Source organism: Hylobates moloch, unplaced genomic scaffold (genome assembly GCF_009828535.3).
Source record: "Hylobates moloch isolate HMO894 unplaced genomic scaffold, HMol_V3 SCAFFOLD_12, whole genome shotgun sequence".
Classification (NCBI taxonomy): Eukaryota; Metazoa; Chordata; class Mammalia; order Primates; family Hylobatidae; genus Hylobates; species Hylobates moloch.
Window position 1 is genome coordinate 23,438,120 of NW_026652287.1, and position 22,361 is coordinate 23,460,480.

The 22,361-nt window shown below is 52.1% G+C and overlaps 1 protein-coding gene and 1 non-coding gene across 4 annotated transcripts; both read left to right on the plus strand.

Moving 5' to 3' along the window:
* Positions 1-46: 46 nt before the first annotated feature.
* MMAB (metabolism of cobalamin associated B) lies at positions 47-22,076 on the plus strand. Of its 3 annotated transcripts, XR_009208967.1 has the most exons (10): positions 47-222; positions 1,850-1,911; positions 2,440-2,533; positions 6,081-6,138; positions 9,401-9,473; positions 9,737-9,834; positions 10,151-10,215; positions 12,097-12,156; positions 14,108-17,880; positions 20,398-22,076. XR_009208967.1 is itself a non-coding variant. In XM_032168745.2 (9 exons), the coding sequence occupies exons 1-9, from the start codon at positions 107-109 to the stop codon at positions 14,214-14,216; spliced, it is 735 nt and encodes a 244-aa protein (XP_032024636.1). In that variant the 5' UTR covers positions 47-106; the 3' UTR covers positions 14,217-18,361. The 3 variants fall into 3 exon arrangements, 2 of the variants coding, with proteins under 2 accessions (XP_032024636.1, XP_058281252.1); XM_032168745.2 differs by lacking the exon at positions 20,398-22,076 and having other exon boundaries at positions 14,108-18,361; XM_058425269.1 differs by lacking the exon at positions 20,398-22,076 and having other exon boundaries at positions 9,737-9,838; positions 14,108-14,240.
* On the plus strand, positions 3,190-3,330 carry LOC116479844 (U4 spliceosomal RNA). Its single transcript, XR_004251132.1, has one exon. It is a non-coding gene; the product is annotated as a U4 spliceosomal RNA (small nuclear RNA).
* Positions 22,077-22,361: the final 285 nt, after the last annotated feature.

Consider the following 22,361-nt stretch of genomic DNA (forward strand, 5'->3'; position numbering starts at 1 on the left):
AATAAAAATTGACAGCTGAGCGGTGGCGCGACCAGCTGTGGGTGGAGTCACCCCGGGGACTGGACGGGAACCTGGCGGGGTCAGCTCCCGTCAAGCAGCCGGGCTCATGGCTGTGTGGGGTCTGGGGAGCCGTCTTGGCCTGCGCGGGTGCTTCGGCGCCGCCAGGGTCCTGTATCCCCGTTTCCAGAGCCGCGGCCCGCAGGGCGTGGAAGACGGGGACAGGTGAGTGGCCGGCGGGAAGGATAACTCGAACACCTGCCGTGAATCGTGGTGTTATCGCCATGGGTATGTCACACCGCCGTGAGGTTACCGCGGCAACCGTCGGGTGACGTCTCCGCGCTGGTCTGACGTCACCATGGCAACGTGGGCCACGTGGGCGCCAGAGACCAGGTAGTCTTTGCCTAAGTCCCAGTGAACCCCGCTATCATCGGGCAGGGAAGGGCATATCCCATGTGGGCCAAGAGGGCTCTCAACTCAGATTGTGACCAATCTCCAAAGCAGTTCATCCCCCAGGTCCCAGATACACCAGCACCTTCTAAAGATGGCTTTCCTCATATTCCTTGAAACTTGCACCCCAACCCAGACCTCAGAACCTCTAGAGTACCGTGGATTAATAATGGATTAATTTAGTTCACAGATCCAGGAAATTAACCTTCGAATGGGCTTGTAATGTCACATTTTAATTTTGAGCTATGTCCTTGAGTTGTTTACATTGTTATTTGAAAATGCCACTTTTTTTTTTGCTGTATTTTGGCAATTCTTCATCTCTGAGTACACTCATAGTATGGAAGTGGCTCAGGTTTCTTTTCCTGCAAGAGGCCCTGAGTTGGTGGAGTATAAGATAGGAATTTGGGTAGGATAGAGTTAAGAGTCCTAGCTACTTGGGAGGCTGAGGCAGAGGGTCACTTGAGCCCAGGAGTTCAAGGCTGCAGTGAGCTATGATCATGCCACTGCACTGCATTCCAGCTTAGGCAACAGAGCAAGACCCTGTCTGTGAACAAAATAATCATAGGCCAGGTACGGTGGCTCACGTCTGTAATCACAACACTTTGGGAGTTTGAGGCAGGCGTATTGCTTGAGCTCGGGAGTTGAAAACCAGCCTGAGCAACATGATGAAACCGGTCTCTACCAAAAACAAAAACAAAAAAAATTAGCCGGGTGTGGTGATATACACCTGTGCTCCCAGCTGCTGGGGAGGCTGAGGTGGGAGGATTGCTTGAGCCCGGGAGGCAGAGGTTGCAGTGAGCCTAGATCGTGCAACTGCATTCCAGCCTGGGCGACAGAGTGAGACCCCATCTCAAAATAATAATAATAATAATAAATAAAGCATTTCGATAGGATAGAAGTTACAGTTTGTGCTCTGGTCTAGGACAGTTTTGGGCATCCCCCTCCTGCCTCTTCTTAGATGACCTAGGAAGGTGAGTCTCATCTGAGCCATAGTTTCCTCCCCAGTAAAATGAAGAGAATAGGTGGTGGCTGCCTCTGGGGTTGTGGAAAGATTCCAGGATAATTCCAGAAGATAATGCCTGTAAACTACTTGGCACAGTACAGGGACAATGGCAAAGGATCAATCAAGTCCTTCAGCAAATATTTATTGAGCATGTATGTTGAGCAAGGCATTACTTCAGCTACTCTACACATCCTGTCATCAAGTTCTGGTCTTGCCCACAAAATGTTTGCTGTTAGAAGGGATCTAGGGGAAAGAAATGAACAAGAGATGACCATCTAAGCACTAAGGGGTAAGTGCTGCCTCTGAGGTTACAAGCAGCAAGCTGGGACCCTCTGAAGGAGCTGATCCTCTGTGTAAGCCATCCCCACTCACCAGATACTGATGTTTATTTCTCATTAGGCCACAGCCTTCCTCGAAGACACCCAGGATCCCCAAGATTTACACCAAAACGGGAGACAAAGGTAGGGTGGGGACAGGTGAAAAATGCAAAGAAATACTCATGGCATACACCATTTTAAAGTTCTTCCAAATTCTTTGCAGCCACTTTAAAGTATAATATGTGACCAGGAGCGGTGGCTCATGCTTGTAATCCCAGCACTTTGGGAGGCCCTGTTGGGCTAATCACCCGAGGCCGGGAATTTGAGACTAGCCTGGCCAACGTAGTGAAACCCCATCTCTACTAAAAATACAAAAATTAACATGGTGAAAACCCATCTCTACTAAAAATACAAAAATTAGCCGGGCATGGTGGTACACGCTTGTAATCCCAGCTACTTGGGAGACTGAGGCACAAGAATCACTTGAACCTGGGAGGCGGAGGTTGCAGTGAGCCAAGGTCACGCCGCTATACTCCAGCCTGGATGACAGAGCGACTGTTCAAAAAAGAGAGAGAAAGTTCTTTAAAATCTTTGAAAGTTAAAAAAAAAAAAAAAACAGCATATCAGGAAAACAGAATCTTAATTTGGGTGGCTAAACATTTTTTTCCACAGGGTTTTCTAGTACCTTCACAGGAGAAAGGAGACCCAAAGACGATCAAGTGTTTGAAGCCGTGGGAACTACAGATGAATTAAGTTCAGCTATTGGGTAAGGGGGACAGGATTGGCCTTGAGGTTGTGTTTGAGTCGAGTATGAGTAAATGTAATGAATATGAAGCTTTCATGCATGCTGGGCAGCAACCTCAGAGGTTGTCAGCCCTTATTGAACTTTCCTGAGCCCCGAAGCACAGGCTGGTCAGCTCCACAAGGCTGCGGGGCTGCAGACTCCTTTCCCTTCTGGCCCTGCCTGTGCCTGCGCTGGCCTCTGGCCAATGCCATGTGAAGCTGCCTCCCTCTCATCCCTCACTTTTCAGGTGAGCCTGTGTGTGCCACTGAGGTTAGTATATTGAGTGAAAGAGGTGAGTTAGTATAATGCGCAGTACATCCAATGTGATCCCTTTTGTGAACGTTGTTTTTTACATAAGTCAAAGTTTAGAAGGTGGACTCAAGGATGGACCAGGTCAGGATGGGCCAGGTCATGCTATGATCACAGACAATCCCAAAATCTCCTGACTTATGACACCAAAGATGGACTTGCTGCTCCCACTTCATGCCCATCACAGGGTGGATATTCTTTGGCTCCATGTGGCCTTCATTCTGAGACACAGGCTGCTAGGACAGCCGCTGCCTGGGGCGATTATCACTCATTGTGGCAGAGGGAAAAGAGGTCATGGTGAAACTCACAGTGGCTCCTGACGCTGCCAGGGGATTGTGCAGTGGCAGTATTGTCACCAATGAGGTTTACCCAAGATGTGTTTATTGCTTATTGAAAACTTTTCCCACTACCCCACCATGATGACTTGAAATATAGTCGACATTGGCAGTTTTTGACAGCCTTTATGAAGACTAAACTTTGTTGGTAAATAAAAGTTGAAAAAAAAATGACTAGGTGCAGCGGCTCACATGTCTAATCCCAGCGCTTTGGGAGGCCGAGGTGGGAGAATCACTTGAGCTCAGGAGTTTGAGACCAGCCTGAGCAACATAGCAAGACTTCATCTCTACTAACAAGAAAAATTTAAAAATTAGCCAGGCGTGGTGGTGTACACCTGTAGTCCCAGCTACTCAGAAAGCTGAGGCAGGAGGATCACTTGAGTCTGGGAGGTTGAGGCTGCAGTGAGCCATGATCGTGCCACTGCACTCCAGTCTGGGCGACGGAGTACGACTCTGCCTCCAAAAGACAAACCTTTCTTGGGAGTGATGCCTTCCATTTATTCACATTTCAGTGGCCAGAGCCTGTCACGTGCACGTGCCTGACTTCAGTAGGGTGGGAGGGGCAGCAAATATTTGCAAGCAGGAGCACAGTCTGCCCAGCATGCCCTACAAGCTGGCGACGGGGGTAGCAGCAACAGTCTCAAGTGCTGGATTCTGAGATCTGACCCCAGGGCCCTGGGGTTATAGGTGCGTGGGAGCCAGACAGACCCAGCTGCAAATTCAGCACCGCTGCTGAGTGTCTCTGGGATGTCAGGTAAATCACGTGGCCTCTGTGAGCCTCAGTTTACTGTTCTGTCAAGTAGTCATCATGATAATTCCCATCTCACTGTGTTCTTGTGGGGCTTAAATGAGATGATTCCATGCATGTTTCACCCTGAGGACAGTGCCTAGCACAAGTAAAAATAATGTTAGCTATTATCATTCTTCTTCTTCTTCTTTTTTTTTTGAGGCAGAGTTTCACTCTTGTTGCCCGGACTGGAGTGCAATGGTGCGATCTCGGCTCACTGCAACCTCTGCCTCCTGGGTTCAAGCGAGTCTCCTCATTATTACTATTCTTAACACTTACCTGTTCCTGGCTACCATTTCTCCATGGCAGGCCTGACTACGTGAGATTTTTGGGAAAGATAATGGGAGGTATAGATAGCCAGCTGGGTAGAGAAGGCAAACAAACCCCTTGGTGTGTGTGGGAGGGGGTCCAGAAGAGGACAGACACAAGACCAAGTGGGCAAAGGGAGAAAAGGCCAGTTCTCGCTTCAGCTATTCTAATGAGCTCTAAATCACGAGCCATCGTCTCTCAGTTGAGGAGGAGCGGGAGGTCGGGGAAACCTCAGTTGTGGATTCTTCCTTGGTCAGATATTGACCAAGCATCTGCAGTGCCAGGCGCTGCTCAACAGAGAACCTCAGCCCCGCCTTCCTGAGCTGCAGAGTGCAGGGAGCAGGCAGCACTCACTGGGCAGCTACGAGGGTGGGAGCAGGCTTGGGGCAAGCGCCCAGGGTGGGGCCTGCCACTGGCCTGGTCACGGGGCATCCCTTGGCAAGCAGATACTTCTGCACGCCTCCTGTGAGGCAGGCATGGGGCATCCGCTATGATGGAGACAGACTGTGTCCCAGCCTGCACAGCCCTCCCTTTGGTCCAGAGGGAAAGACACACCAGGCGGGAATCACATACTGGTGTGTTTCGTTCTAACTGTAAGATGTGCCAGGAAGATGTGCTGGATATTCTCCATTGGCCCTTTCAAATCCCTTCTCTTTATGCGTGGGAGGCTGACCTTCTCACCTGGTGGCTGTGCCACCTCCATTCCTTGGTCTTCTGGCATTCAGGTGGGTCCAGCCAGTGGGATGCACCAGCAGGTGATGGGAGAGTGAGTGCAGAGAGCTCAGGAGTGTGTGTGACCCTGTTCCCCAGTGGTGCATGGCTCTGGTGGCAGCTGGGCTCCCTACCTAACTCCCTCCCTGCTGAGTGACTCCAGAATCCAGCTCCCTCCAGGGTGAGTGGTACCTTCCCCGACCCTTGCCCTTCAGGCTCCTGCATTTCCCTGAAACTCTGCTCACACCTCTGTGAATTGTCCCTTCCCAAAGCCCTCCTCCAGGAATCCCTGCAGCACGCCACTGTCTCCTGCTGGGGCACTGACTGGTGCAGGAGGGAAGTGCAGGGTTCTGAGGGAGGCAGAGCCAGAGTCCTGACCTGTGTCGGGGGCAGTTTGCTTTCCCTGCCTTATGAGGGAAGTCCTCCCCAGCCTTCAAAGTCTCCCCTCCAGCATCACCTCCTCCAGGAAGCCCTCCCTGGCTCTCTAGCCAAGGTCAGATTAGGCTTCTGTTGCTCTTTCCCTCAGAGCACTGATCTCAGTTTGCACCTTCACATTCAGGAGTATGTCTAATCTGATTACCTATCACACTCCTGAATATCACGCTCCTGAACATGAAGGTGTAAGCTTTGCCTGAAGTCCCAGAGACACTCAGCAGCAGTGCACAATTTGCACCTGGGTCTGTCTGGTTCCCACTCACCTATCACCACAGAGCTGCGGGTCAGAGCTCAGGATCCAGCACTTGAGACTGTCGCTGCTCACCCTGTCACCAACTTGCTGGACAGAGCCTGGGTCAGCTTCTGTTCACCACTGACTCTCCTGGGCCTGGCCAGAGTAGCTGTTCAAAAGGAATTCTTGACTGGAAATAATGAGTATCTGAAAAGGCATTTCAAGAAACAAATACCACCGCCCCACCCCAAATGGAAGGCTATAATGTTCTTATTGTTAGCAAGAAAAATAACATGGCTATTATAGCTAAATTAACTAAATGGCCTGCCACCTGAGAATCTATTGTTTACGGCAAGACAGGGCCTAGGGACATTACATTACAGGCAAATTCTTTTTCCTTTTTCTTCATAGGTTTGCTCTGGAATTAGTCACAGAAAAGGGCCACACATTTGCCGAAGAGCTTCAGAAGGTGAGTAACACCATCTCACCCCAAGCTGGGAATCTTCATCCCTGGTGGCCATCACGGGACTCAGCATCCAGCCATCAGTTCCTCTTTGTATCACCTGGGGCTAGTCACTCTCCCTCTGTGAGCTCCATTTCTTCATCTGTAAAATGGGGACAGGCCAGGTATAGTGGCTCACACCTGCAATCTCAGCTACTTGGGAGACTGAGGCAGGAAGATCACTTGAGGCCAGGAGCCTGGGTAACATAATAAGACCCCGACTCTACAGAATATTTGAAAATTAGCCAGGCATGGTGGTGAACGCCTGTAGCCTCAGCTACTCAGGAAACTGAGGTAGGAGGCTCTCTTGAGCCCAGGAGGTCAAGGCTGCAGTGAGCTGTGATCATGCCACTGCACTCCTGCCTGGGCAAGAGATTGAGACCCTGTCTCAGGCCGAGCACCATGGTTCAATCAAGCCTGTAATCCCAGCACTTTAGGAGGCCAAGGTGGGAGCATCACTTCAAGCCAGGAGTTCAAGACCAGCCTAGGCAACTTAGGGAGACCTTGTCTCTACAAAAAAAAATTTTAAAAATTAGCCAAGTATGGTGGCATGCACCCATAGTCCCAGCAACTTACAAGGCTGAGGTAGGAGAATCGCTTGAGTCTTAGAGGTTGAGGCTGCAGTGAGCTGTGATTACACCACTGCACTCTAGCCTGGGCAACAGAGTGGGATCCTGTCTTTAAAAAAAAACAACAACAACTCTGTCTCCAAAACAAACAATTGGAGACATATAATCTTCCTTCACAGGCCAGTGGTGAGGATTGTACTAAATGTGGGAATTTAAAATGCAACGGTTCTCAACCCAGGGCCATTCTGCCCCTCAGGGCCCACTGAGCAATATCTAGAGACATTTTTGGTTGCCACATCTGGGTGTGGGGGGTGTTGCTGGCATGTAAATATCCTGCAATGCAGGGGACAGCCCCTGTCAACAAAGAATGACCCAGCCGTGAATGGCAGTAGCACCGAGGCTGAGAAAGCTGGTGTGAAGTGCCTCGCTCGTGCCCGATGCAGAGGGAACCTGGGAAGCCTAGCTGCAGTGAGCCCTCAGCTGGTGGGACTCACGCGTCACAGTGTCACTGTTCTGTTCCCTAAGAAGGAGGGGGCCTCTGACCCACACAGAGAACTTCAAGCACGGAGACAGGGTCACCACCCCAGAACGCCCAGGGTGCCGCACTTTCCACCTCCACACGGACCCAGGTCCCCAGAAACTGCTCCCTGCAGGGTCAGCCCTTCCCACTTCCGTTCTGAAGCCCAGGCTGGAGCCCACTCAGGCCCCTGGGAGCAGATGGAGGGGAGTAGGTAGGGCTGCCACAGGCTGTGACTGCAGGAGGATGGAAGCCTCAGCTGCCAGAACATTCTGTGTGGTGGAGGAAGGCTTTCAACCTCCTGAGGAGCTGCGGTAGCAGCGGTCATTTCTGTCTGCTGTACGCGTTGGGTCACAGCTGTCACGTCACCTCCTCCAGGGCCCTCCCTGGCTACCTAATCTCCAGCTGGGTTAGGCACCGCTCCTGGATTTCCACATCCTCTAACCACAGGCATCACAAGGGGTGTTAACCTGTTCATCCATCCGCCTCCCACCCAGCCTTGGCAATGTGAGGGCAGGGACAGTGTCTGGTTCACCTGGGAGCCCCGCCTGGCCTGGTAGCTGCTTGCAGGGCCTGTGGATGAAGCCGGGCAGCAATGCCACTGCTCTCCTCATATCACCCATTTCACCCTCACAGACACCCGTGAGGTGGAAGTTAATGTCCACAGTTTATAGGGAGCCAAACTGAGCCTCAGAAAGGCTGACTTGCCCAGCCCCCACAGCCAGGCATCAGTAGAGCTGGAATCTGATGCCCAAACTGGTGCCAGTTTTCCCCAGCCCCGGGGATACACGCTGCACATGGCCAACCAAGTGGGTAGTATTATCACTCCCGCTTTGACTGTGAAAGTGCAGAGACCCCAAGCAAGGAAGCAGCTTGCCCAAGGTCTGCTGGTCAGAAGCCCTAGGAAGGTTCCAGCCCAGTGCTGGATGGGCAGCCTCTGCTCTCACACACCATGGCCTGCTTCTTGAATGCTGTCACAGTGGCCATCTTAGGAGAGGTCAGAAGTCGCAGACCTTCACCCTCCTGGTAGCCCACCATCCAGTTTGAGTGGACCCTGGCTGGGCACAAAGTCAGAGGTGGTACTTGTGGTCTTCACATGCATGGGAGCTGTTGGACATTCGTCATGCAGGGGCCTGGAGTCCTTGCAGCAGACCTTAACAGACCACTTCTGTTCCAAGCAAACCCACTCCCCACCTGGACAGAGCACAGGCCTCACCCAGCCAGGCTGCCTGCTCCCAGAATCCCCACACGCCTTGGCTGACTACATTCTCCAAGCTCCTTGTCCTTTAGAGTTTAGAAAGCACTGTCACATTTGACCTCTTGGCCCAACTGTTACAGGTTAGAAAACCAAAGCTTTCAAATGTTGAGAAAAGAAGAAAACCTCACAGGGCCTAGGCGCACGGGAGACGTGGACAGAGCCCAGACGGTTCCTCTTGACTGTCCCTGGGTGTATGATGCGTGTCATCTGCTTAACCCAGCTGCTGCCCCATGGGAGTCTTTTCCTCCCTCAGACTGCAAAAGAGCCACACCAGGTCCCCCTCAGCAGGGCTGGGTGTCCAACGAAGATGTTGTGCTGAAAGTTCGGAGTTTGCCTTCAAATGTCAGCCAATTCAAGGTCTGACAGCCTGTATTAGTCCGTTCTCACACTGCTATAAAGAACTACCTGAGACCAGATAATTTATAAAGAAAAGAAGTTTCATCTGCACATGGTTTTGCGGGCTGTACAGGCTTCTGCTTCTGGGGAGGCCTCAGGAAACTACAGTCATGGCGGAAGGCAAAGGGGAATCAGGTACATCCTCATATGGCTGATAGGAGAGAGAGAGTGTGAAGAGGGAGGTGCTACACACTTTCAAACAACCACATCTCATGAGAACTCTATCACAAGACAGCACTAGGGGGCTGGTGCTACACCATTCAAAACCACCCCAATGATCTAATCACCTCCCACCAGGCCCCACCTCCAACTCTGGGGATCACAATTTGACATGAGATTTGGATGGGGACACATTGCCAAACCATATCACAGCCCTTCATGAGCTAGCTGGCACAGGCTTTGCCAGCGTGTTAGGTGGTGCCTCTGCACATTGTCTCTGTCCAGCCCATCTCAAATAGATCTTGACTGTCACTTTCTGTTGCCCCCCAGATCCAGTGTACATTGCAGGACGTCGGCTCGGCCCTGGCGACACCACGCTCCTCGGCCCGGGAGGCTCACTTAAGTAATTCTCAACCTCCTGTGGGTGTTCAGAGGGCCCTAGGGTCAGGGGACTCTCCTAGGGGTTACCATCTGGGAGCCCAGGCCCCCAGGGACCCACAGGTGGGCCAGTCAGCCTTGCTCGTAGCTCCTGGGAGGGAAGGTACCTTCTGAGCCAGTGGAAGCAGTCTGCGGGACACCCAGGTGGAAGGGCGGCGGGGGTGGTTCCTGCCATAGTCTGGTAGGTGATGGCCTCATGGCAGTTCCCTCTGCTCCTTGGCTTCTCAGAGTATACCACGTTCGAGGCGGGGCCCGTCCTGGAGCTGGAGCAGTGGATCGACAAGTACACCAGCCAGCTCCCACCACTCACGGCCTTCATCCTGCCTGTAGGTACTGGGCAGGCTTAACCAGGGACAGCTGCAGGCAGGTTCAGTGACAGACACACATGGGCTCTGAATAAATCCCTCTTTTCACAGTGACAGACGCTGTCCTCCAGTTCCCCCAAGTCCCTCCAGGTCCTCACCCGTCCCTCCCAGCCCTGCCCACTCTGGAGCAGTGTGCCCGGTGGGTGTGCCGTGGCAGGGCTCCTGGAGGCAGAACGTTGCCTGGTTTGGGGGGCAGGGCTGGACTTGAGAGGAGCTCCTGTCTGCAATGGGCACACCTTTCCCACCCTGCTCAGGCAATGGCCCTTTCTCCTTTCAGTCGGGAGGCAAGATCAGCTCGGCGCTGCATTTCTGCCGGGCCGTGTGCCGCCGGGCCGAGAGACGGTAAGAGGGCTGGAGAGAGGGAGAGGGCCCAAGGGAGAGGGAGAGGAACAAGGGGGAGGGGGGAGGGAGAGGGAGAGGAGGACCGGGATGGGGAGAGGGAGAGGGGCCTCTGCACAGCGGGCAGGAGGCAGGCACAGCAGGGCCATCTCTGAGCCATCCAGCCACACATCAACAGACCTTGTCTGGGCCCCTCCACTGTGCCATACGGGGACCAGGACAGACCAAGTCCCTGTCCTCAGAGCACCATGTTGTGGAGTGGAGACAGTGACATGTGACCAAATAGACTATCAGACAACACAATTGCACCTTGCTTGTGAGCCCTGTTTTCTGAGAACAGCGGGCAGTTATTGCTGGGTTCTCAGCCTCAGGCATCTTGGGGACAGGGGTAGACATGAAAGGACCCTGCTGGCTGCTGGGTGCATAAGGCTCCTGAAAGGCCTGCATGGCTGTGGGGAACCCAGGTAGACGCTGTCAGCAGACTAGCCACCACCCCCTCCAAAGCTACTGACAGCCTTTTCAAGGAATCTTTAGAAGAAAATGAGCAAAGTCTCTATCTACACCACTCAGAGACCAGGCTGCCAGCCAGCTTTACAGAGAAGAGAAAGCAAGCCCTACTTTGATCCAATGGACCGGCACTTTACGTTCATAATTTCATTTACTCCTTGTTGATAGCCCTGGGAGAGAGAGGGTGGTGGCCTCTGCTTTACAGGAGTCAGGAAGCTGTGGCTCAGAGAAATGACACCATAGCCACGGTCCCCCACATGGTTGATAGCAGAATCCAGATTGGAGTCCACAACTGTCTGGGCCAAGCCTGAGCTCTTTCACAGTCCCACACCACTAAGGTTTTGTTCTTTATGAAAGGCTCTCGGGCCCAGATAGCTCCTAAGAGATCCCAGGTAACAGAAAAAGCTTTGGCTTCGAAAGAAAAAACTGTCACTTGTACAAAGCCATCCATCAGCAGTGCTCATAATAGCAGGAAACTGGAAACAACCCAAAGGCCCAACAAACAGGCATGGCGGAGCAGCTGATAGGTCCTCAATGCAGCAGAGAGTTACGCAGCCATGGCAGTGGCAAGGTGCAGATTGTCCTGAGGTGGGGACACACACCTGGGGCACCTCAGGTGAGGAAGCTCCTCACTGAGCATGCGGTGCCCACTAGAGACAGCCTGGAGCTCTGTGACAGGCCTGGGCGCACACCCTGCTGGGCCGCTAGCCAGGTGCATGGCTTTGGGTGGGGATGAGAACCCTGAGGCTGGGCTTTGGGTAGCTGGCTTGCCAACAAGGGGTGTGCCACAGGGCGATACCTGGGAAAGGCTCGGCAAGGGCCCGCCACCACACTGGTGCCCAGCAGATGGCCGTCCAGTGTCTAACGTATCTACAAATAGACTGGCATGGACCCCAGGAATCCAGAATCCTGCGGAATCAGGAGCTTGGTCTGCCTGGGTCTTTTTCTCCCCTGTGAAGTTGTTCTAAGTCATGATGTACAAGGGGCTTAGAGTTTAGCCCATTGGGAATTAAGGGTCAGGCCCCCACCTCCTTTGAAGGCTAGAGGCCGACCACCCCAACTTCACCCCACCCAGACCCAGGTCCAGTGGTACCAAAGCTGGCTGGCTGGGGTGTGGTGTAGGCCAGGCGGCTCCCTCAACTCACCGGCCATCCTCGATCCCTCCTTGGCCAGGCCCTCCTGCGATGTGCCCGTGGAAAGGGGGCCGATGGCCTGTTTAAACCCACCTGTGATGGATTTGTCATCTCCAGTGCCGGCCGAGCTTGTGCGGGTTCAGGTTGAGCGGTGGCAGGATGTGAAATGCTGCTCAAGGTTTAGGCCCCAGGTCAGAGCCTGTTGAGCCCCATAATGTCACGTGACTGTCTCCTCCCTTTCTAGTGTGGTGCCTCTTGTCCAGATGGGAGAGACTGATGCGAACGTGGCCAAGTTCTTAAACAGGTACTCGCATGGAACCTGGGGGTGCCTCTTTGAAAGCCGAGGCTCATCTGTGGGAAGTAGCAGCGGTGCAGTGGTCCGGGAAGCAGCATGGGGCAGCGTTCCCGCACCCCCTCCTTAATTCCCTTAGTGTTTATGAACGTCTGCTCTGTGCCAGGCACCACGCCGGGCACAGGGGAGGCAGTGGTGAACCAGGTGGGCCCTGTGCCTGTCCCGATAAGATTTAGATCTTATCGGGAGAGGCTACTGTAAAAACCAGGAAGAAAAACCTAAGTGCAAAGTGGCATTGCGGGGGCAAAGGGCGTTCTTAGAGGCTGGGTGCTCAGGGAAGGCCTCTTGGTGGTGACTGACCAGGGAGCCAGGCTTCAGGCCCCCTCTCAGCCGGTTTCCTGTCCCCGAGAGGGCCTGGGGCAGCATGAACCAACAAGAGAGCCAGGCCACGCTGCGCTCAGGGGACCCCATGCAGGCCCCGGTGAGCCAGGCTAGCCCAGGGAGGGCTTCCTCTGCCTCGCGGCCAGCCCATGAGGCTGGAGCCACACCTGGCCCAAAGCCTGCTCTGCTGGCTCCTGCCCCAGCCCTGGCTCCTGTGGCATCAGTGTGGGCAAGGCCAGAGCCTGGGGGCAGGTAAAGAGCTGGGGGAGCGGGTCTGCACCCCAGCAGCTGTCCTGGGTGTCTAGAAAGTGACCTCAGGCCTTGACTGTGGCCACTCCTCCCACAGACATGGCGCTTTGACGGGTCCTGAGCAGCTCCTTTCCTTCTGGGAGGGGGGTTTCGCCGGGAGTGAGGAGCGGGTCTATTTCACCTTCAAAGCAGCAACCCTGCTGTCCCATAGCATTGCATGGGACAGGCCATTTCATCTCCTCAGTGAGGCTTCAACAGAGCCAACAAGCAACAGGCACGCCACTGCCCTCCAGGAGCATGCAGCCCAGGGGTAAAATACCCTGAACAACCTCCCCTTCGCTCTTCCTGAGAGCCAGCCGTGGGGCCCAGGGGGCCTGAGTCAGGGGAGGACTCAGGAGGATGTGGTGTGGAGCTGGCCTCTGAGGGCAAGACTGGGGCAGAGAGAGAGGGAGGAACGTGGTGCCTCATGCTGGGAGTGAAACAGCAAAAGGTGCGGACAGCAGAAGGCAGAAGAGCTGTCAGCGTAAGCGCCTTGTGGGGCCCGTGGCGTTGTCTTCTAGTTCCCTCCACTGCTGCCTCTGCAGAAGGCCTCATGCACAGATGAACATTGCTGTTGGTTCAAAGGAGGAGGCGCGAAAGGGACTGGGCTCTGGTCTCCAGAGTGCTCCAGCCTGTGCTTCTCACCCGGTACCTTTGGCGATGTTTGGAGGCATTACTAGTCGTCACACTGGGTGCAGGGGTGCCACTGGCACCTGGTGGGTGGATACCAAAGGTGCTGTCAGCATCCTACACTGCACAGGATGCACAGGACAGGCCCGAACACAGAATGATCCAGAATGTCAGTAGGGCCTAGTCCAGCAGTGTCAGCATCAGCCAGGGCAGGAACTAGACCTGAGAGCCCCGGGCCTAGCCCAGCCCTCCTGAGTCAGAATCTGCACGTCGCTGAGATCCCCTGGTGATGCCTGTGCACACTCTAGTTTGGGAAACACTCAAACTGATCACACACTTGAGCCCTGATCACTCAAAGGTGCAGAAACCAGCTCAGAAAGGAGTCCAAAGTCATCTGCCCCATGGGGTAGGGCCGGGGCAATGGCCTCATCCTGCAGGAATGGCCCCAGCCTTGACACTGGAGTAGAGTCCTTGGCATTCACAGCAGCTGGCCTCGTGTGCCATCCATCAAGTGCAAGATGGCTGGGCCCCCGCCCTCCCTCCACAATGTGCCCAGAGCGCGTCATTTATATCTCCTCCTTGTAGGCGGATATGGGAAGACCCAGTTAGCGTTGGTCTCTCATTTCAAACCATTCTGTTTGCTTCTCTCTCTCTGTCCCTCCAGACTCAGTGACTATCTCTTCACGCTAGCCAGATATGCAGCCATGAAGGAGGGGAATCAAGAGAAAATATACAAGAAAAATGACCCATTGGCCGAATCTGAGGCACTCTGAAATCACAGAAATGGGAGCTTGGAGGATCCCTCCATGGTGATGGCCGTGGAGAGAGGAGCTTGCCTTTCTGGGGTCCTGGTTCCTAAAGAGCTCACCCAGAGAGGCTTAAAGCAGCCTTTTGTCCCAGCTCAGCTTTGCTGTACACCTCCTGCCACCTTCCTCAAGGGACTGTGACCGTTTGGTGATTCTTTCCCCGACCCTGCTTCCTCAAGCTCTCCTGGGTCTTGGAGGGATGTGGGAATGAATTGGCATTGCAGGAAAGACAGGTAAAGTGATTGCTGCAATAAGAAGGAGCTGTGCGGAAAAAGAATAAAAGTGGGAAAGGCTGGAGCCGCGTGTGTGTGTGTGTGTGTGAGAGAGAGAGAGAGCCCTCCCACTGCCAGCTCAGGTTGTTCACAGATTTGGAATGGGACCAGAGGCCCTTGAAAATGTAATTGTGATTTACCTGTGTCAAAGGGGCTTTAAATGTCACATTTGTAAAGGGGAAGGCGGACAGGATTTGGAAGTTTAGTCACCTCTGAGCCACCCATCACCGCCAAAGTGTGGGGGAAGGATAGCTGCAGATTGACAGGCGAGGCTCAGAAACTCCTGGCTTAGATTGAAGGTGTGTGATGGGGGTGCAGCTTAGAGGACCCACTCTGAAAGGGATGGAGACCCTGGTGAGAACAACACTACCACTTGAAGGTGAACATTCCCTATCTGATTGGACTGAGTCGAGGGTCTGCGGTGCAGCATCTTCAGCTTGAGAAAATGAGGTTGTCAGTTTCCAGCGAGGCTGACGTCCACCAGACTGATTTCTCCGATGTTGCACTTGGCTGGCTTATGCCTCTGAGATCTATGCCACGGCTGTATTTATTTCAGTTGTCACTGCTGCTCCCTCCTGCTATGAAACGACACTGCCAGTGCCAGCAGTGTCCTTGGGAAAGGCGATATTTATGAAGGGCAGAAGAGGCAGCCCCAAGAACCTAAAGACTGCAGGCTGCTAATTGCAGGAAATGACTTTGGAAGGGCAGGCTCTTGTCGAGTGTCAGGGCTGAAATGCCTGGCGAACTCCATTCAGCCGTCACGTATTGACTGAGTGGCTGCTTAGCATGGGCCACCGCGCGAGGCTCGGGACAGCTGGTCTTTCCCGCCATCTTTCTTGCTGGCAAGTCAGCAAACATTACATTCTCAGTCACATGCATATCTTTGCTTTCATTCTTACCACCTTGCCTGCAAAGTTTGCAGGAGGGCCAGGTATATTCATTTGTGTCTTCTGGGTCCTTTCATTGCTGACAGGCTGTGATGGCCTTCTTGAGCCTTGGGCAGGGTGGGTGAGGTGCAGATGAGCAGGAGAGTGTGAATGCCTTCCAGGAGGTGGCTTTGTTCTGTGCCTCCCTGCCCCCATAGTCACTACCAGGTCTGGTATGGAGTCAGTGCTCAGTGTTTGCAAAACAGAGCTGAAAACGGACTTTGGGAGGCTGAGGCAGGCAGATCACCTGAGGTCAGGAGTTTGAGACCAGCCTGGTCAACATGGCAAAACCCCATTTCTGCTAAAAAAAAAAAAAAAATTAGCTGGGCATGGTGGCAGGTGCCTGTAATCCCAGCTATTCAGGAGGCTGAGGCAGGAGAATCACTTGAACCCAGGAGGCAGAGGCTGCAGTGAGCCAAGATCGTGACACGACACTCCACCCTGGGTGATAGAGCGAGACTCCGTCTCAAAAAAACAACAACAACAACAACAACAACAACAAAAACCCTGAAAACGCAATCACTAAGGCTTGGTCAGGGAGTATGTTCAAAGAGCTTTGCAGCCAATCACTCAGTTCTGTCTACACCTCAAAATCTTCCTGCAATATATATATACATATATAAAATAACACAGCAGCCCTGCATGCCTAGCCATGGGAAAGCACAGCCTCCAAGGGATAAGGAAAGCTCTCTGAGTACATACAACACCCTAAAGTGACAATCTTTGAAACAAGGCTGTTCGCCTGTTGCCAAGTCCTGTCCTTCCAGGACCAGGTGTCACAGGCTGGATGTTAACAGTCGTGTTCTCAGACCCCTGCCTCTGTATCTGTGTCCCGGTTCACCAGCAAACACTTCTCTGAGAAACCACCCGGGTGCAGGGCAGATGCCACCACTCAGCAGGTGTTTCTCTCCTGTGCTACCAACCTGGGAAAAATGGAGAAGGCTTGCTTTGGGGGCTGGAAGGATGGAGTGTTTAAAACATTTGCTCTTTTGCAGTGCCTTTCAAAAGCTCTATCAAGAGCCCGAGGCAAAAGAAAAGATGCGCACTCCTCTGTACACTGAGCAAATGTCCTCCCATATTTTGAACCAGTTGGGAAAAGTTAATAAAAGCCCTACAAATCAGGAAACATGACTGCGAAGCCCCCGCTGCCCCAGTGTTTGCCACACCACTGGCAACTCTCAGAAACAATCAGTCCCATTGCATGGAAACACAGGGTTTTGAAACAAACAGCAGCCTGTTTTTATTTAAAAGTCGTGATCCCTTGCTTATCGTAGATTTTTTTCATAATTTGATTTTGGAAAATATTGCACACAAATATTACTCGATCACGGAGTTTGTGGGCACTTCCTTACATTTTGCACCCATGAAAATGCCTCCCTCTCCTCCAGGTCAGGCTCCCTGGAATAGGGTGTTTAGTGTCATTTCCAGAGACTAGCTGGCAGTTGGCTCTTCTGTCAGAGAGAAGCCCACAGTCACAGTGACACCAACCTGCACCATGGAAGGGCTTGCTATGTGCAGTGCCCTGAGCCAAGTGTTCCACAGACATTATCTCATTTGAACCCCATAGCAGCCCTGGAAGGAGGCATTAGGTGGGGAAATGAGTTATCCTGGGGAGTCAGTGCCAAGATGTGGGCCCTGGACGTGGCCTCGTCACTCACGGCCCGGTGTTCCTCAGCTCCCACCCACTGCCGCTTGACAGTCATTTTAATCACTACCTGGGCTGTGGCGAACAATGCCAGGCTCTGATAGATCCTGCTGTCTCATTTCTCAACCTAGTTTCCCTTAACTGATATCTCATGGCTATTGTTAATGTGCGTTTTTCACCGAGTAATTTCCATAGCCCGAACTTGTAACACATCCCAATGACAAACGTCCCAGGTTCGGAAGCCCCCGTCAGCGGCAATGTCACCCTCGCTGCTGCCTCGACACCTTCCGACAGCCCATTCAGTTTTATGATCGCCCTGTCCCAGTGATCACTACTGAACCTTTAAGAATCCAGATGCATTTCAAGTTTAATTGAATAAAATTCTTTGTATAATAAATTCCGCATGAATGCTACATAAATCAGTGCCTGGAAGGATTTGTGGCTCATCCCTCCCCTCTGGCGGGGCCTGGGAATCTTCTGGCAATACTGACACAAGCTGGAATAAATGCATCTTTGCAGTCAGTCCAGCTAGGGGAAGGCAGCACAGTTTTAACTTGCCTTGGTCTGTTGCTTTTCTTCTCTGAGAGTCCTCCTGGAAGATAGTGCTAAAGTCCAACAGAGGCAGGGACAGGCAGGTTGCGGAGACCCAGAAACTCTGGGGACATCCCTTGTGTTCTCCCATTCCACAGAATCAGAAACTTCTCAAGCTGTGGTTTGTCACCTTTGGAATGCACACACACATATTCACAAGTTTGCATCCAGTCAGAGGAAGTCCATGGAACCTCCCGGTAAGAATCCCTTTTCTAAGAGAACCCATGCGACCCTCTTTGGGAGCTAAGTCAGGATTCCCCAGGCTGTCTTCAGCAGCCTGTTTCAGGGTCAGATAGCCCCAGCCTGGAAGGGTGACAAGGTGCACTTGGGGCTGGCTGGGAGAGGCTGCTGGGTGACCTTTGATGCTTGTAGGGTTGTGGGGTGCAGGGAAGGACTGTCAAACAGCTGGCCTGGGCATTGGCCCCATGCAGGCTCAGGTTCAAGGCCAGCTCTGTCACCTCCTACCTTGGTGACTGGGCAAGTCATTCCATCTCTCTTGGTCTTGCTCCTCCAACTATAGAATGGGAATCATAACATCCACCCCATGGGTCACTGGGATTGTTTAACGAGGTAATACTGAAAAGAGTAATATTGCCCCCTGGCAAATGTTAGCTCCTGTTATTACAGTTGTTTGCTATTACTACTATTTGAATTCAGATTCCATCTTTGTCACTTCCAGCATCTCCTTAAGCAAATGGTTTAACCACTCAAAGCCTCTTTATCTTTTATAATGGGATAATAATACCAATTTCCAAGAGTTCAGAAATAAGTCCACAGGCCCCAGACATGATAGCAGCTCCAAAAAATAGCTATTGTTGTTCAATCATATTTGACTCTTTTCAAAGCACGTTCTAAAAGCTCATCCCCAGGTGATGCTGAGGACAGCCGGGCAGCACCTCTGGTCCCTCAGGCTTGCCGAGTGGGCTGGGGAGACAGGTAGCCTCCAGAGGTGGCCAGACACAATCAGATGAGAAGGTGGGGATGAGGCTCCAGCAACACAGGGCCAAAGTGAAAGGGAGAGTGACTTGCAGGACAATGAGAGCTGAACACGGTCTCAGACAGCATTGCTCCCATTTTATAAATGAAACTGAGGCCTGGAGAGAACTTTTTTTTTTTTTTTTGAGATGGAGTCTCACCCTGTCACCCAGGCTGGAGTGCAATGGCATGATCTTGGCTCACTGCAACCTCCACCTCCCGGGTTCAAGTGATTCTCCTGCCTCAGCCTCCTGAGTAGCTGGGATTACAGGCCCATGCTACCACGCCCAGCTAACTTTTTGTATCTTTAGTAGAGATGGGGTTTCACCATGTTAGCCAGGCTGGCCTCAAACTCCTGACCTCAGGTGATCTGCCCGCCTCGGCCTCCCAAAGTGCTGGGATTACAGGTGTGAGCCACAGCGCCCGAGCTTTTTTTTTTTTTTTGAGACCGAGTCTCGCTCTGTCACCCAGGCTGGAGTGCGGTGGCGTGATCACTGCTCAACTGCAACCTCCACCTCCTGGGTTCAAGTGATTCTCCTGCCTCAGCCTCCTGAGTAGCTGGGATTATAGGCATGCATCACGATGCCTGGCTAATTTTTTTTTTTTGTATTTTTAGTAGAGACGGGGTTTCACCATGTTGGCCAGGCTGGTCTCGAACTCCTGACCTCAAGTGATCCACCTGCCTTGGCCTCCCAAAGTGCTGAGATTATAGGCGTGAGCCACCTTGCCCAGCAGAGAGAACTTAATAAGTAAATCTTAATAAGGACCACACATAGAGCACTGATTATGTCCAGGCATCTTGCTAAGAACCTTACATTCAATTATCTCAAGAGCTCATGAAGGTGGAAGTATTAATATTATCACCCCCAACTTACAGATGAGGAAACTGAGGCCCAGAGAGGAGACAGGAGTTTCTCAAGGTCAGACAGCTCTAGGAGGCAGAACCAGGCTTTAAATCAGGGCTCTGTGCCTCCAAGCACCATGACAGGCATTTCCTCAACACCTAGCTCTATGCTCAATTGTACCACAATGCCAGGGTGTTCATGTCTTTCTAGTTCTCAGAACCCTACAAGGTACATACAATTATCCTCCCCCTTTCACAGGTGAGGAAACGGGCTCAAAGGGTGAAGTCACTTGCTCAAAGTCACACAGTGTCCACGGGGGTGACGCTGATTATAATGATATTGTCGACAGCTGACACTGAGCTCTCCTTACCACCAGAGCTTTTTAAACCATCTCAGCATAGCTAACCTTGGAGAGCACCTTCCTTGCATGCTTGGCATGTATTCCCCATAACAACCCCACCAAGTGGATGTTAGTACCTTTGCGTCATAGACTCAGAAACCGAGGCACAGGGAGACGGCACCTTGGCTGGTGTCACGCAGAGAGGAAGAGGTCCAACTTGGATTTGAACTCGGATCTGCCTGTCTCCAGCATGCTCCCTGTGGGCAGCGGCAAAGCCAAGACAAGGACCCTGCTCTTCAGGTCCCCCTGGGGTGGCCACCCTGGCACAGTTGGCAGTGACAGCATGTCTGGCAATCAAGTGGGGCAGGGCTTCTTCTCTGGGGAAGTGAAGGGACTACCAAAAACCTGGAAGGGGCTGGGTGCGGTGGCTCTTGCCTGTAATCCTGACACATCGGGAGGCCTAAGCGGGAGGATCACTTGAGGCCAGGAGTTTGAGATCAGCCTGGGCAACATAGTGAGACCCTGTTTCTTTCTTTCTTTTTTTTTTTTTAAAGCCCAGGATTGATGTGTGCACCTGTAGTCCCAGCTACTCGAGACTGAGGTGAAAAGACTGCTTGAGCCTAGGAGCTTGAAGCCGAGTGAGCTATGATCGTGCCACTGCACTCCAGACCGGGCAACAAAGCGAGACCCTGTCTCAAAAACAAACCCCCAGGAGGAACTTAGTTGCCACAGCTACAAGTGTCCTCTCTGAAGAAGGGTTAAGAAGCAAGTGCCAATTCAAGGCAGCCTGGGGCAAAGGCACCCTGGAGAACAGAGTGCATAAGTGGCATGAAGGTGTCTTACTCAGGACCAGAGCGGGGGGCAAGGTGACCTCTTCCTTCCTCCCCTCACTGCTGAAATGCCTCCCAGTGCAAGCTCCCAAGGCACCGGTCCTTCGGCCCTCATCACTGGCCATCTGCAGTGCCCATGGCCCTCACTGGTCAGCAGGTGCCTTTATTTACAATCACCTTGGAAGGGTCGAGCAGACATATGTTGCTCAGGGTCGTTTATTCTTGTTTATAAAATTTATGGCTTCACCTCGATTACACACTGTCAAAACAGAAAGGATTGGGCCCAAAGTCTCTTGCCGCATGACTGCCTCAGACGTGCGTACATCTGTTAACTCCATGGGAGCTGTAGAGGGAAATAAGGTTCACTATAACTCAAAAGCTTGCTACCCTGCCACGAGGTGTGAGCATCAGGCCTTGAGAAAAGACATCCAGGCTTGCACAGGGAGAGGGAGGAGGTAAGGTCTGTGAGTGGGCATGCCAGGTGGCCTCAGGACCCTGCCCCCGCCTGGCCAGGGACTCTCTCAAGGTGCTTTGACTGGGGAGTGGAAGAGAGAGAACTGTATTTCTATGGCCCTCGGGGGTCCAGCTGCAGGATCCCAGCAGCTGGAAAGAGTTCTGAGCCTATGGCTTTCCACCTGCCAACTTCAGCGGGGAGAGAGAAATGTTGACTCTCTCTCACGGTTGCGGGGAGTGGAGATCAGTATGAACTTTCAGGAGGGCAATTTGGCAATGTGCATCAAAGTCCTAGAGATGTGTGTACCTTATGGTCCTGCAACTCTGTGTCTGAGAATTTTTGTGAAGGAAATAGACACGTTGGTGGAGCTGCAAGAGTTTTTTTTTTTTTTTGGCTTTTTTATTTTTTCAGTGCAGGAAATAGACACACTGGTGAAACTGCAAGGGTTTTTTGTTTTGTTTTTGTTTTTGTTTTTTCCAGTGCAGAAAAGTGCTGCTCATTACAGTGAAAAATTGGAAGCCAATGTCCAACAATAGGGAGCTGGGTAATTAAATAAGTAAAATATTAACAATAAGGGACTGTAAGAAATACCATAAAACCACTGAAAATGATGGTGTCTACATATTTACTACTATGAAAGAGCGTTCACTATTATTAAGTGAAAAAAGAAACCCAAATTACAAAATGTTACATATAGAATGACCCAAATCCTAAAAAGAAACATACATGTGTTTATATACCATAGAAAAATGCATGTGTTACTAATGCGTATCTCTCAGCGGTGGGAAGATGGGTGGTTTTAATGCTCATTTTCATTTTGTCTGGATTTTCTAATTTTTCTACAATGAATTTGGGCTGGATTTGACAAAAGGCTTACTGTGTAATACACATGAATGAAAATAAACTGACAAGTGGTTTCTCTGCCTGTAAATAAATCATCTACCTCCCATGGGGTGGCTGGAGACAAGAGAGAAGCTTCTTGGAGGGTGATACTCCCTGCCACATTCCAGCCCCCTCACGTGGGGAGGGTGCCCTCCAGTAGCCAAAGCCATCAGGGCCCCCAGAATTCTGGAAGCCTGGAGAATGTGCACCATGTTCCCTGTCGGAGGCAGCTGGCTGTGCAGAGTCCAGCCTGCATGTAGAAGCCTGGCTTCCATTCTAGGGCAACAGAGGTGGGAAGAAAAATGAACCTGCCCCCACTGAGCTGCCCCTCGGGGATCACTGTGCTAGCTTT